The sequence below is a fragment of the Camelus ferus genome, chromosome 25 (genome assembly GCF_009834535.1).
Source record: "Camelus ferus isolate YT-003-E chromosome 25, BCGSAC_Cfer_1.0, whole genome shotgun sequence".
Taxonomy (NCBI): Eukaryota; Metazoa; Chordata; class Mammalia; order Artiodactyla; family Camelidae; genus Camelus; species Camelus ferus.
Genome location: NC_045720.1, coordinates 21,411,634 through 21,428,771, shown reverse-complemented (window position 1 = coordinate 21,428,771; position 17,138 = coordinate 21,411,634). Strand labels below are relative to the sequence as shown.

General features: G+C 32.9%; 1 protein-coding gene across 1 annotated transcript in view; it reads right to left on the bottom strand.

Moving 5' to 3' along the window:
• CSMD3 (CUB and Sushi multiple domains 3) overlaps positions 1-17,138 on the bottom strand; it is a 1,015,135-nt gene that overhangs the window by 441,278 nt on the left and 556,719 nt on the right. The window contains 1 exon segment of the mRNA XM_032468125.1: positions 14,325-14,428. Coding sequence (XP_032324016.1) covers positions 14,325-14,428 — 104 coding nt within the window.

Here is a 17,138-nt window from a genome sequence, read left to right as displayed (position 1 = left end):
ATAAAAGAGTAAAAGCCCTAAAGAAGTGCAGTCAGAAATATTCCTCAAGCACTCAAGTGAAATATAAAAGACAGGATCTATTAAATTTCAATTATGCACAAAGCTTGATTTTCTTTATAATCACTCTAAGCATATGGGTGCATCCATTAGAGATAACAACTGTAGTCCTACATTCCAACATATTTTTTTGCCATACACATATGTAACTTTTGCCTTTTATAGAAATGCATTCAATATTCTTTCTTCTAATACAGTGCTATCAAGGGTGATTTATACTTTCATTTCTGGATACATAGAATTCACTAAGGATGATAATGGCTACAAAAAATTAGTTTAAAAACAACCCCTGAAATATCACCATTAGGGTGACATCACAAAGTAGTACAGGGGGGAGGGTAGAGCTCAGTGGTAGAGTACATGCTTAGCATCCAGGAGGTCCTGGGTTCAATCCCCAGTACCTCCATTAACATAAATAAATAAATAAATAATTAATTAAATAAATAAAATCCCTAAAAAATTCACAAACAAAATAAAATATTAAAAAAGTGGTATCACCTCACTCACACCTCTTAGGATGGCTAACAAAAAGCCAAGAAATAACAAATGTTGATGGGAATGTGGAGAAAAAGGAACTTTTGTACACTCTTGGTGGGTATGTAAACTGGTACCAGCCACTACGAATCAGCATGAAGTTTCTTCAAAACAGAAATATAGAATATGATTCAGCAATCCCATTTCTGGGTATAGATCCAAAGGAGATGAAACCATTATTGCAAAGAGGTATCTATAATCCCATGCTCACTGCAGTATTGTTCATAATAATGGGTATGGAAACAACTTAAGAGTCCATCAATAGATGAATAGATCAAGAAAATCACTAAAATATTATTCAGCCTTAAAAAATAAGGAAATTCTGTCATTTGCAACAACATAGATGAAGCTGGAGGGCATTATAATAAGTGAAATAAACCATACAAGCTATACAGAGAAAGGCAAAAATACTGACTGTATGGCATCATGTATGTGGAATGTAAACAAACAAACAAAAAAAGAGTCTAACTCATAGAAACAGAGAGTAGAAAAGGAGTTGCCAGGTATTGGTGAGTGAGGAAAATGATGGGTTGAGGTTGGTAAAGGTGTACAAACTTTCAGTTATAAGATGAATAAAATCTGAAGATCTAATGTGCAACATGATAAATATAGTTGATAACACTAAACTGTACAATTGAAATTTACTTAAAGTAGATTAAATGTCCTCGCCAAAAAGATAAAAAAAAGATAAATATATGAGGTGATAGATGTATTAATTAACTTGATGGCGGGAATACTTTTACTATGTGTACTAACATAAAATCATCACATTGAAATACCTTACATTTTTATTTGCCAATTATACCTCAGTAAACTTGAAAAAATTTTAAAAATGCAAATAAAGAAGAAAATAAAGTGATCAAAATACTAGAAGAACAATGTACAGATTTTAAAATAAAAATCTATAAAGTACTATAGAATGATGAGATTATAAATGTTACCTCATTTAGGTAACTGAGTAGTCAGTAACTGTGGATTTTATTTCCATTATGGTCTTAGGCTTCAGGAGTTTTAATTTATTGGCTAATTCAAAAGCATAATGTGTTGTGAGAGTGTTTGGCATGGTTCTTTTTACATATACAAATAAGATTTCTATATCACAACTTGTTTTTTAGAAAGAGAATTTGGAGGTCAAGACCTCAGCATATACATCTTTGTATTCACCTATGGGTACCTCATTTAAATATTTAGCACCCTAACAAGGCACTTTGCTTACAACAGTTGGCACGTGTGGGAAGAACGCTAATGTATTTATATACGCTTTCTATGTTTTGTTCCTATTTCTTTTCTACAACTACTTTTGAAATGCCTACCACAGTACAAATATTCCTGATTTAAAAGAGAAAACACCAACCAAAATCTTCTTTAGTTTAGACAATTTGATCCAATTTGCATACAGTATAAAATTAAACACATAAAAAGAAAACCAAAACAAAAATCATAGTAAACTGCTTTTTCCCCCAGTAAAATCATCAGTATTTTTACAATAGAAAATGTAGCTATAACCACAATGAAGAAATAATGAAGAACCATAAAAAATAAACTATTCCCTATATTTAATTTTTTTTTGTTGGTACTCAGATGTCACAGAGGTTATTTTATACTGTGGCCTAAAGTAATTTTGAAATTCCTAGAGAAGTATTTTTTATGACCAAGTAGCAAGTCATTTGAATGACTACACATCAAATTTTGTCCACATGATGAAATAACTGCTGCTGTCAGTTTGATTGTTTTTCCTGGATGTGACATCAGTGAGTGCTGTTGAAATCTCTAGTGCAAGAGACTACCTGTCCCTCTGCTCCTAAATTCATATTTTGAAACCTAATCTCCAGTGTAAGGGTATCTGAAGGCGGGAACTTTGAGAGATGATTAGGGCATGAAGGCAGAGCCCTCATGATTGGGATGCCCTTATGAAGAGGCCCCAGAAAGAGCCCCGCCCCGATCTGCCATATGTGAACACAGTAAAAGGATGGCCATCTATGAAACAAAAAGTGGATTGTCAGCAGACACCAAATCTGCTGGCACTGTGATCTCTGACTTCCAGGCTCCAGAACTGTGAGAAAACACATTTATGTTGTTTATAAACAACCCATTCTATTCTATTTTTTAAAATATAGTGACCTGAATAGACTGAGACACCAGGTAGTCCTCCTGCATAGCTTTCTACATCTCTGCCAATGCCTGCAAAGATACCCTTTCTGCTGACGTATTTCACAAAATGTGTCTCAGTGCAGAGTAATTTTTCCTCTCCCATTATAATTCATGCAACACCTAACAATGTTAACACTAGGCTCCGTGTTAGGTATTTTGGTCATAGGGAGAAAAAAAAAACCCTTGTCTTTTCAGAAATAACCAAGTCTAGATGAGCAGAAGATAGTTCCTGCCCTCAAGGAACTTAAAATAATTGTGATTGTGAACTTAAAATGAGTATGAGTATGCATGTGTATAGTGGAAGAGGACTAGGAAGAGTGCAAGGCAGAAATAACAGTAAAAAAAAAAACGTTTCTTTCTTTGTCTTTTAAAATAAGTTTAACATAAAGGGTGAAGGGTTTTTCTCATTGGTCAATATTTCAACTCCTTTTTGTACTGTGGACATTGATCTCTAAAAATATCACCTTGTTGCTATATTTAGTATATAGTCCCTTCTATCTTTAGTTCATAGTATTTGTTGGTATTTAAATTTTTCATTATTAAGAGGGGGTACAAGAGCAAACTTGGGAAGGTGTAAGTCCCTGGATGTAGGAGAGTTTGCTCAAGGCAAATAGCATGTATAGTAGTCTGATACCAAAGTGGCATTTTGGTAAATTGTTGAGTAGTTAGAAGAAATTAGAAAAATGTATCTTTGATTAAGTAGCTTGTCAAAATATATGGATCAATAAGCTGAGAGCAATAACAATAATCTATGAACATACAAAGAGAACTACTTTTGCTGTATATTATTTATTAAATAGTATTAAAATGAATAAATAAAATATTTATTTAAAATACATTAACACAAGAGAGTATTATATGTGTGTGCATGTATGTGTGTGTATTTAAAATAAAAGGAAAGGGAAGACTCTTTCCCAGGGAAGAGTGTTGTTAGCCTATATTAACATATATCTCAGAATGAGATTTTAATTATACAGTGATTCTCAGGAGAAATCAGAATTTCAAAGTGATAGAATATTCATGTTTGGATATTCAAAATAGCGTTTTTTTCACCTTCTTCAAGAAGTTTGCTCAAATACAGTGCCATCCAATATCAGTGCATAGTCATAAAATTTCCAGGAAGATCTTGGAATATAAGACTATTTTTAGTCTTTTATTTTGCAAGTTTTCACTCAATTATTCTTTACAGTGTTACTGTGACTCCAATAATAGAAAGGCAAAGCATGTGAGAGAAAAGGCAGGAAAAGGAAAGAGAATCACTTGCCGGATAGAATGCATTTCTAATTATCTCAGTTTGATGCTACACAGACGAAAGAGTGGGCAAGTAATCAACATCTACTCTCTTCTTTATGCAAATGAAATGAGGGATGGACTTGAATTCAATGCCAGTAATAGTAATTGCACTATCATCATATTAGTTCTCTTAAATTTATTACATCCATTTCCACCATCAGGTGAATTTAAACATGTGAAAATACCAAATGTAAAACAATCTGTGAAAAATTTTAAGTTCTTTTAACAGCTTTTAAAAGATAATAGCATGATGGTTCAACTCTATTACCCAAATTATTATCAACTGGTCAAGTTCATATTCTGGTCTCTATTGATACTTGTCACTACATCACCATGAAGTTGTCATGAATGAAAAATGCTATTTCAAAATGCAGGAAGAAAATTGCCCTTAAAGTAACTCCACTGGAAAGAAAATGAACAAGTGCAAGAGTGAGAGAGAAAAGGACACAGATGGGCAGTGGAGTATGGTACAAACAATGGGAGAAGCAACAGATCTTTGAATTTAAGTTTGCAGCTTAAGTTCACATTATTTTAGGAATTTTCATCTGATAAACTTATCTGGAGAATTTAGTACTGCATATAATGTCCAATTACAGTGCATTCTCTGTTACTTAATAATTGTTATTATTCATAACTTTGCCATGAATATTTCTTTGGAACCAAAGTCTCAAGGTGAAGAGATACAGCACACAAATTATTTTTAAGTTACAGAATTGCAAAAACTATTGTGCTTTGTACTTCAGAGGAAGGAAATTATAGCAATTATTTTAAAAAGCTTTTCATAATAAATTCATTTTTAAAGGGTTATTTTAGCTGTCGAACATTTTATGACTTTATGGACTACATTTTTATGGAATAGAATATGACAACTGATTTTTCCTTCTAGAACCTAAATACTGAAAAAAAAGTGAGAAATGGAAATACCATATAGTTCCAATGATTAATTCAATCTTATGACCTAAATAAAACAGGCTGGAATGCTCCGTATCTGGTTAAGTACTTTAAAAAGAGGTGATGTATGCTGTGTTTATTAAATTAATAAGAACTTTTATAAACTTAAATAAAAATTCATTCTCATTAAATACTTTCAAATAGAAGATTACATGGCTCTCTGTTAAACTTATTTTCCATTTCTTTACTATGTTTTCTGACTTCTAGCTACTTAGTATTTTAAAATAAATTTATTAAGAAAATAATTTTAGTGCCAAAAGATACTCTCCAGCACATGGGTTACACTTAAGAAAAAAGGAAAAAAGGAATACATAGACGAATAAACAGATTGCTAAATAAAATGTCTAAACGGAGACTAGTTTTATCCATTAGAACATTATTTAAAATAAATTTCCTCACCCAGGGGTCAAAATAACTTCCTGACAATTTACCATGCCATATGCAATACTGTTTTTAAACTTCAGCTAGATAGGCCCCTTTCCTGATCCCTTCCTCTGACCATTCTATAATCCACCTCTTGACCAGGGATGTGCCTGCCTACTTTCTTATGATATCTTAGACTGGTTTTTCCAGCTCACAATGTGGTAAGAACAGAAACTGGGAGTGAGTTTTTCAAACTTCTAGAGTAATTTGAAAGAGTAATTTTATTTGGTGAATTACATAACGAAAAAAATGGGAATGCATTTATTATGTTTTTATTTCATTTTTCTATGAATTTATTTTCCTTTTACTTTAAAAAAAGATCAGTTTAAGATAGATTGGAAATAAAAACAAATCTTCTATTTTACAGTTTATTTAAAAAGTACTGTTCTACAACTCACTGGTAACTGGTACCCTGCAATTCCCTGCTACCTAGACCTCCATTGGCTTCTTTTCCAGGTCCACATTCCCAGATCCAGAATACATGATCCATATGTACACACGTAGGCCCAGAGGCAGTATCTGCAGGGAGGTGTGGACAGTTTGACCATGCAGGCTGGCAAGTTCACACGCATTCTGAAGAATGGAGCTGAGTTTGGGAGGAGAGGGTGGCCAAGTGTGGGCTAGGACTGAGACCATTTTCCTTTGCCTTTATGTCTCAACTAGGAAATCATACAAGCCCTAGATTTCTAAATTTAAACTTGTCCTTCCAGGTTGTTATGAAAGTATGTATGTCAAGGTAGGAAGAGGGGACATATTGTACTTAATAATATACAGCCTGATTTACAACTTTTAATACTTAGACATTTGATATGTGAGTTTTCACCTACATTCTTACTCTGGGCCCTGTAGATGTCCAGATGGGTGGGATTGCAGTTGAGAAAGTTAAACTTCTTAAAAAATATATTTCAAGTATACTCAAATTTATATTAGCTTCTTTGGTGGATACAAATTCAGTAGGTTCTCTTATCACAGAGTCTTAGAGTTCAAAGGAACTTCTGATCTAATTTCAAATTTGTAAAATCTCTGTAGTCACACAGCTTTTATTTGAACTCCTCTAGGAGGTGGGTGTTAAGTTCCATTGTAGTCATTCTTACTCAAGGAAACAGGAGTAATATTTTCAGAAATGTATGATTTTTGTTCTGAGTAAGAAAAGCATGTTTAAGAAACACATTTCTGGCTACAGACAGACAAATACAGGAAAAAAATCACATAGATTTTGCGAAATTAATATAACTTCTGAGAGTGAAGAAATTATAACAAATGATGAAATAGAACTACAATACAAACTACAATATGATGACAAGAATATGAGAAGAGGAAAAATGTAATTTTTCTTCTTTCTACAGCAGAAACTTACTCTCTGAGATACAGCTATTTCCACTTGACTATTCACTTGGGTCACAAGGGCACAGATCATCAACATATTTGTTCTTTATCTGGTCTTATGTTGTCTAGCTAACTTTGGGATCATCCTCAAAAAAATCAATTGTGAGCCTATTTCTTTTGTTTAATTATCCCATACTTCTCGCCTCAACTGCTAATTCATACAATATGGGATTTTTAAAATGATTTAAAAATATATTCACCCTGTCTTCCAATATGAAAGGACAAAGAAGCATCATCTGCATTTGATAAGAATTTTGAAAAGAACAATAAATCCACTAATAAAAATTCCAGTTGTTTTCTTGAGGCAACTGAGGTCAAATGACAATGAGCTTAAAGTTCTCAAAAGAAGAAGTTATGCAGGAATTGAAGGACTGTGGCATGTTTACAAAGAGGTTCTTTTGAGTTCATTTAAAAAAAATGTATGGCTATATTTAAAATATACAAAGGTTTTCCTCTTAGTACTTAAAATTACATAGTAAAGATCATTGCCCTATTTCTTCTTACTATGAATTTTGCAAAAACATTATGTATATATATGTTTATATATGTTTATAAGATTACAAGGCCTGCAACTAAATAATTTGTGTGTGCATGTGTGTGTGCACACTTATCTCACAGTCTTATGGTTGTTAAAACATAATGTATTCTTTTTCTTTCTCTCTCTTAGTTCTCCTACACTCTCACTAAGGGACCAATGTAGGCCCAGTGATTGAACAGTCTAAAAGGTAATGATCACAGAATAAAGCTTTAACTTTTATTCCTACTGGAGATGTACTCAGTGTGAACTTTGAATTTGATGGTATAGGAAAATCCATTTGAGAACTTGGTATTTTTTTGAAAATAATAATTAATAACCATTCTGTATCATTAATACAATAATTTGCTCTATAAAGAGAACGTTGACAGTTGTATCAGACTTCATGATTATCTACATAGTTTTGAACATTAGAACAAATTATGTGGTTCAAACATATTATTAATTTTTTTAACATCAGGGATTTTACAGACTACTGCTTAATCCCAATAAATGTACTCTTTTATGTTTACCTGTTCTAGTGGTTGGGTATTAAGACAATAATTTTGATATCTTCCTTCTGTGTTTTATTGGATTACTATAAATTTGTATGTCTATAGTTTTCTACCTATAGTTGTGTAATATTAATTAGCTCACAGATTCTTTAAAGCAGTGGTAAAGGAGAATATAGCATCTATGATCTGGGATGTCAGTTGTACAAGATGACATCTAAATTTGATCTGATGCTGAGAAACTAAATTAAATTTAGCAGCAGATATAGTAAAAAAGGCTTTTAAGTAACATTCTTCAGTCAATTGACTAGCTAGCTTGCCTTTCCCTGTCCATGCTTTGAAGAATCTAAACCTGAAATCCATTCCTCTATCTTAAGCAGAAAAAAGTAAATATGTCTGATCACATACATGTTTTATAGTTTTATTTCTGAAGTACATATGATGTGATCTATTACACATGTAGCAGATAGGTCTCAAAATGTGTGAGGATCATTCATCAAATCTGCTATATCATCATTAATGTCCAAGAAACTTCAACTTTTATAAAGTGTCAGAAAAGGAATAAATGCATTTATTATTTAGGAAATAATAAATTTAAAGATCAAACCAGATTTTGTGTTGTATCATGTGTCATATGCCTGTAGGACCAGGAAGGTACTGCATCTTAGAAGCACATGTGAAAAACAATACAAAGTTTAGGGGCCATGAGAATCTATGCCCTCTCTAAAAAGGGCAGAAGAGAGTTCCAATGACTTTTTGCTATGTGCTAATACAGGCCAAGTGTTGCCAGTCTGTCAAAAGAAATAACAAGTTCAGACTTTTATATATATTTTCATTTCTTTAAAACACTGTACAGTTGCTCCTTGAACAGTATGGGTTTGAACTGCACAGGTCTACTTATACATGGATTTTTTTCAATAAATACTTCAGTATTACACCATCCATGGTTCGCTGAATCCATGTATGTGGAACCACAGATATGGAGCGCTCACTATGGAATTCAGGGACCGACAAATTGTGGTATTCACGGCAGGTCCTGGAACAATACCCGCAGATACTGAGGGATGACTGTACCTCCCAAAAAACAACCAAAAAACATATTTACCATTCAGACTGATCAGAGTAGCTCTGTGGCTGCAAATTTATCATATTATATTATAGCAAAATGAAATCCAAACTCTCAGATACAAAAACACAAATCTAGGAGGAATTATACGTTATTCCTGGAAGATATTAGTCTAATATAGTGAAATATCTACCAGACACATAATCCTGATGAAAATGCTGAGCATTTTTATGAAGATGGAACTGTTAAAAATAAAGTTACGACTTGTGGTTGCCAGAGGGGCGGAGGGTGGGAAGGGATAGACTGGGATTTCAAAATTGTAGAATAGATAAGCAAGATTATACTGTATAGAACAGGGAATCACAGAGGAAAAAATGTGATAATGAGTGTGTATATGTCCATGTATGACTGAAAAATTGTGCTGAACACTAGAATTTGACACAACATTGTAAAATGATTATAAATCAATAAAAATGTTTAAAAAAATAAAGTTACAAACAACGTGAGCAACATAACCAAATATTTAGAGCATGTAAAATGTCAGCCCTTTTGTCCATCATACCTTAGGAAGCACAAAGTGGAATTGTAGTAGGCTCAGAGATAAACAACAAAATTGTAGTTGATCAATGATATACATGTAATGGGTAGAGGAGAGAAGATAAATGGGACTGATGTCCAAGGGTCCAAGGGTCCCAAAGTGCTACAAGAAACTGAGCCTTACCTCTTAAAGGGCTCATGTGTGGTCTCAATTTCCCTGAAACCCAGTGAAATAACAGGGTTGAAAAGTTGCCAACATTTATATGTGGAAGAAATCTAAAATCATTAGCTAGAGAGGTGGAAGATAGTTGAAACATTCTCCAGAGACAGAGGCATTAGCAGACACCATTGTTGAATTCCCTTCCTAACCTTCTAGCACAGAAAGGAGAGTTCAAATGCAAGGATGAGTGATCATGGCATTGTCCTACTTCATTGCTGAAGCTGGAGAGCTCCAATGGTTGCAGCATTCCCCACAACTCCCTGTCTGGGATAGGTGAGCATGAATGGTTGTGGCATTCTCCTGCTCCCTAGCTAAAGTCTGCAAGTGCAAGGAACTATGACACTCTCTTATCCCCTGGCTAGGGCTGGTAACCACAAGAAGTTGCAGTATTCTCCCACTCCCAACCTAAAGCCAACATGCTTGCACAGACAAAGCACCATCTTGCTGCACTGCTGTAGCCTGTGGGCATGCACAGTCATTTCTCTCTGACTTCCTAAAGCAAGAGAGCAAGCCCCACCCCCTACACTCTCCAGCTGTCCAATTAAAGCCAGCAGGTACATGCTATCCACACAGAGGACACCCCTTGATAACCTGGCCCTGGTAGTTAAGGGGGCTAGCATTTTGAAGCTCCATGGGACTATAACAATTAGAAAAACAGTTCTTGGCAGGAAACCACTGCCATGGCACTGCACAGACAGCAGACTGAAATACAACCACAGTCTTCTTGTGAAAAGAATCTATTTACTTAGCCTGGGCCATCAACCTAAGAAACAGGCTTCAGGATTCCCACATATCTAGAGGCAAAGGAGGCAACATAAGCAGAGTATCACCATCTCTGTGCACCTCCTTGACCTTGCTACAGCTTAATGAGACTCCCCAATAAGAAGCTTACACACTTGTCAAGAACCTTGATTTTTGCAGCTGTCACCTAGGGGATACCTTCAGATCTCCAGGTTTGGAGGCCAGCTGGGATTACAATTAAAGCCCCTCAGGACTGTATATATCTTCAAACTTTAAAAGCTTCTGACTGAGGGTCTGGCATCCAATCAGCCTGAAACTAGGTGATTACTGAATTCTTTTCCTTGGAACACTGACAGGTCTTGGCACAGGCAGAATAGCAAGGGCTTTCCAGGAATAAATAAGGCAATATAGACAACCAAAACAATTTAAGATACAACAAAGAGCTGTAGTAGGGTTGGATGAAAAGGATCATCATCTACACAAGGTCACCACTTCAAGATTGAGAGAAGTAGCAGTTTTGCCTAAAATATAGAAACAAACACAGAGAATTAGACAAAATGAGGAGACAGTATGCCCTGAACAAAAGAACAAAACATAATGTCATAAAAAAACCTTAATGATATGAAGATAAGTAATCTACCTGATAAAGAATTCAAAATAATGGTCATAAAAGTGGTCACTGAATTCAGGAGAATAATGGATAAACAGTGAGAACGTCGACAAAGAGTTAAAAAATATAAGAAAGAACCAATCAGAGGTAAATAATGCAATAACATGAATAACATAAATGAAATGAAAAATATACTAAAGGAAATCAACAGCAGATCAGGTGCTACAGAAGAATGATGAGTGATCTGGAAGACAGGGTAGTGGAAATCACCTAACCATAACAAAAAGAAAAAAAAATTAAAATTCAGGATAATTTAAGGACCTCTGGGACAACATCAAGCAAAATAACATTCACATTTTATGGGGATACTAGAAATAGAAGAAAGAGAAAAAGAGAGAAAAAGATTTTGAAAAAAATCCTGGCTGAAAACTTCCCTATCCTGGAAAGGAAACAAACACCCAGGTCCAGGAAGTACAGAGGCCCAAACAAGATGAATCCAAAGAGACTTACAAAGAGACATTATAATTAAAATGTCAAAAATTAAAAAGCGAACACTAAAAGCAGTAAGAGAAAAACAACTAGTTACGTAGTGGGAAGCAAATATTTTCAGCAGAAACTTTGCAGATCAGAATGGAGTGGCATGATATATTCAAAGTGCTGAAAGAAAAAAAAAATCCTCACAATTAAAATGCTCTATCCAGCAAGGTTATCATTCAGAACTGAAAATGTGGTAGTTTCCTACACAAGCAAAATCTAAAGGAATTCATCACCACTAAACTAGCCCTACAAGAAATGTTAAAGAGACTTCTAGAAGCTGAAAAAAAAATGGCACTAATTAATAAAATATATGAAAGTAAAGTTCTTACTGGAAAAGGCAAATGTATAGTAATGGTAATGGATCAATTATAAAGCATGTATGAAGGTTAAATGACAAAGGTTTTAAAAGCAATTATAACTACAGTAATTAGAGGATACATCAAATAAGAAGATATAAAACATGATGTAAAAAACAAAATGTAGATGGGGAATAAAATACAGTATTTGTAGAATGCATTTGAACTTAATTGACTGTTGCCTTAAAATAGACTGCTTTATATGTAAATAGTTATATATGAATATTGTGGTGACCACAAACCAAAAACTTGTAATAGATACACAGAAAATGAAAAGCAAAAAAAAAAAAAAAAAAAAAAAAATCCAAACATAACATTAAGGAAAATCATTAAACAACAAGGGAATAGAACAAGAGAAGAAGAAAGAAACAGAGAAGAACTACAAAAAAACCAAACAACAACAACAAAAAAACCCAGAAAATAATTAACAAAATGACAATAAGTACATACCTATCAATAATTACTTTAAATGTAAATGGATGAAATTCTCCAATCAAAATACACAGGGGATTTAAAATAATAAAAACAAAAACAACAACAAAAAACAAGACCCATCAATATGATGCCTACAAGAGACTCACTTCAGATTTAAAGGCACACATAAATCAAAAATGAAGATATGAAAAAAGATATTCCATGCAAATGGAAACAGAAAGCTGAGAAAGTAATACTGTAACAAGAGACAAAAAAGGGCATTGCATAATGATAAAGATGCCAACTAAATAAGAGGATATAGCATTTATAAATATTTATGCACCCAGTATAGGAGCACCTAAATATATAAGGCATAAAGAGAGAAATTAAAAGTAACAGAGTAATAGTAGGGGACTTTAAAACCCCACTTACATCATTGGATAGATCATTCAGACAGAAAATCGATAAGGAAACATTGGTCTTAAGCAATGTCAGTCTTGATGAAGTTAACAGATATATACAGAACATTCCATTCAAAAACTGAAATATTATGCATTCTTTTTAAGTGCACATGAAACTTTCTCTAGGATAGATCACATGTTAGGCCATAAAATTTAAGAAACTGAAATCATATCATGCATCTTTTCCTATGAACAAGATATGAGACCAGAAATCAATCACAAGAAGGAAAGAGGAAAACACATAAACATTTGGAGACTAAACAACATACTACCTAGACAGCGACTGATTCAACAAATCAAAGAGAAAATTAAAGAAAAATACTTGGAGAAAAATTAAAATAAAAACAACTTTCCAAAATCTTTGGAACTCAGCAAAAGCAGTTCTAAGAGGGAATTTCACAGGGATACAGTCATACCTCAAGAAATAATTTTGTATGGAGACAGATGGTAATCAGACTTACTGTGGTGACTATTTCAATATATATAAATATTGAATCACTGATGTACACATGAAACTAATATGATATTGTGTGTCAATTATGCTGCAATTAAAAAATACACACACGATAAGGGCATTACTTCTAGAGTTGTTTATGCTGAAAAATTTTTAAATATTATAGCAGTAGTTCTCAAACTTTGATATGCATAAAGATTACGTGATAGAGACTATTAAAATGTAGATTTGTGGGGTCCAAATCCCAGACACACTGATTACAGTAATTCAGATATGAGGGTCCAGAAATCTACATTTTAAAAAGTGCAGCAGGTAATTGTGAAGCAAAAGACCTTATTTTTGAGAAACATATTGCTAAAGCCTGAACTGCAAATCAACAGTTATGAAAGGAACTCTGAGAGAAAGTATATCAAAAACAATGTACTTCCTTTGAAACATTTCTTCTTGCCACTATAAGAGGTAGATTATTGGAATGGATAGCCAAGGATTGGGCAATAAATAAATTTCTAACATTTCCCTTTTCTCAATATATATTCATTCTTTTAGCTGCCATTAAGAACCATATGTGGTCTATCTTAACTAGCTCAACTCTGAGAGTTGTTCATTGCTAACTACTTCAAGTGTCACACCACTAATAAACTCTCAACTTCAGATCTTAATGGCTAGGTATGATTAAATCTCCATTAAATTAGCAGCACTCTCCAGTCTTTAGTAACAGTATTAGCGTCTCTGGGATCAATTTTAAACTTGTTTTTTCAGTCTGTTTTAAAATTCTGTGGGGTAAACGTGTTTTCCAAAATAAGGCTAATCAGCCACTCTAATTTCACTCTAGGCCTCCATCTCCACTGGGCTGGATTTTTGGCAATGGATTTTTTTTGGCAATGGATTCTAAGTAACTGTGTTTGGATCAAGTATCTTAAGCTTCACTGAAGAAGGACTAATAAATATACCATATGCAGGTTGATGGTAAGGTACTATGCTTATGATGATAGGGTACTATGCTTCTTCTGTTGGTTGTAGTGGGAAGGATCAATGGGAAAAAAAATAAAGGTAAAATATCATAAAGACCTGATAGGCTGAGTTAAGAAAGAAACATTGAGAACTTACACTTGGAGCACTGTCCTTGGGTCACCAACTTCGCCCCCATCACCAATTGTCAAGGTATCATAGCCAATCTCCAAATCAAATTCTTCAAAATTTATCTGGATAACCTAACAATAAGCAGAAACAAACATCTCAAATATATATCATTATATAATAATAATAAACAAAAAATAATGGCAGAAAAACATTTAAAATGCACTTCAGACATACTATATATCTATACATCTATAGCTACCTATATATGAATTTCATACCAAGGTAGGAGATCATGTGAAACTATTCCTAATCATTATAATTACAACATAATTTTTATTTGCTACACTGTATCTTCTGTAATAATTCTTCAGTGAAATGGCATGGCTTCTGTTTATAGAACACTCTAATTTGAGGCATTTGCGAATCTAATTTGAGAAGGCTTTATAAAAATTATATGTAGGTGGAGAGTGGTTTTTCATATATTTGCATATATTTTTATAAGCGAGCATGAAAAAATAGTGTACTATTTTCATTAAATAGTAAAGCTTAAAAAATGTTAGAGCTAAATTTGAATCTATATCACTAGATTTAAAGACATCAGGTTTATTTTTGTATATCCTTTTTTAATGTATATTTTCACTGAAGTATAGTCAGTTTACAATGTTGTGTCAATTTCTGGTGTATAGCACAATACTTCAGTCATATAGGAACATACATATATTTGTGTTCATGTTCTTTTTCACCATAAATTACTACAAGATATTGAATATAGTTCTCTGTGCTATACAGTATATATAACCATGTCGTTTATTGGATTTTGTGAGAATCCTCCTGTATGTCAAAACAAGAGTCACCCTGCCAGAGTTCAGTAGGTGTCCTGTGCAATTCAAGAAGTTTGTAGACATAATTCTTGGTGTATTTGTGGGAGAGGGTGAGCTGTGAGTCTCTCTACTCCACCATCTTGGCTCAAGCCCCCTATTTTTATATATCCTTTGGTAACAGAATCCATCACATATATTACACTTTGCTGGCAAAACTTGGAGCACAATTCTTTGGGAGGCACATTATACCATGACAAATAATTTAATATTATTTCTCACCAAAATAGACTCATACAAACATTTATTATTTATATATCTATGTAAAAATGCATATTTAATTAAATTAAAATTCTTAAATTAGGAACCTGATATAATATTAAATAATAATATAATTAATAATCCATATAAGTAGAAAGTACATAAATGTCCCATATACAATCATGCCTTGAGCAAAAAATAATTTGTGATAAAGTATTATTGAACATCAGATAAAGAAAATGAATGCCTGAAGGTACTAAATAGTACTAGAGAATGAATGAAAAATGCTTAAAAATTTGAAAAAAATATTATTTTAAAATAATTTTTATAATTATGTTACTTTGGTATCATAAAAAGAAATTCTTTAAAAAAATCATAGATTTCATGTCCTGACTTTATTAAGATTTATAACAAAAAAAAAAGTTGACTATGTCTACTTCTTGATTTTTCAAATGAATTTTTATTACCATTGACTAAAGCAATTTTTTTGGTCAGGTTTAAATATAGAATATGGGAAAACGTTGAATTTTACATGGCTACAATTTTTAAAAAATGTTTCCCTGTTCTACAATGAGTTAAATATAAGTATCTCAATTAGTAAGTGCCTATCAATATAGTTTTAAGTTGTTCTCCATTATTTTGTTATTGTAAGTACCATGGTTATGAACAATATTAAATATTTTCTGGTTCAAATGTACCAATGTATCTCTAGGTTATGTATGTACATATGAGTGAAATTTCTGGATAATTACAAAGCAAAAATTCAGTTTCCTATTATTGTGCCATACGGTTTAAAAATTACTTTACTAATTTAAATGCTCACAACTTATGTACACTAGATTTCATTATTTCTACCAATCTAGAGGGTTTTAAAAGGGATTTTTTTGCATTTTCTTCATTACTAATTAAGTTGCATATCTTTTCATACATCTTGTTTGTCATTTTTGTTCCTTTTCTGTAAATGACTTGTGGTATTTTGGTTATTTTTCATTTGGACTGCTTATTTGCTTATAACTGATAGCAGGAATTCTTTTTATCAGTGATTTCCAACATTTATCTTTTATAGCACACATACAAAATAATAACATTTAAGACACAATGAGGCAAGCAGATGAAGTTGCGTATAATGGAAGTATTTTGCCCAGGCCCTGGCCTGTCTCACAGAAAGCTAAGATATATATCTCAGTTCTACCTGTAACTCATTCATAATACACCATTCACCAATATACCATTGAGCTTGGCTCACCAGTTGAGATTAGTTTTACATATTCTGTATACTAATCTATTATATGTTATATGTGCTGCAATATTTTCTTCAAGTTTATAGCTTGGTTTTTCACTTTCTTTGCTAAATCTTTTGAAAAGAAAAAAATTATTACTATTACTAAAGTAGGGCTTGTTAATCTTTTATTTTATATGTAGTACTTTGGCATTGCTTATGACCCAAGGTCATAAAGACATTTTCTTCAAAACCTAAATTTTTGGCAATTAAATTTTTGTGCGTGTGTGTCCTTATTTTTCTTTTTTTAGATTCCACTTACAAATGATAACATATGGCATTTTTCTTTCTCTTTCCAGCCCACTTCACTTAGAATGATGATCTTCAGGTTTTGGCAATTTAATTTTATAGAAAGTATGAAGCACGTATCTGTGGTAGGCAGAATTCTAAGATGGCCTCCTAAATTCATGCCCTGCCTACCCTCAATGTAGATAGCCTGTATAATTCCCTCCCTTTGAGTGTGGGCACAACATATGACTATTA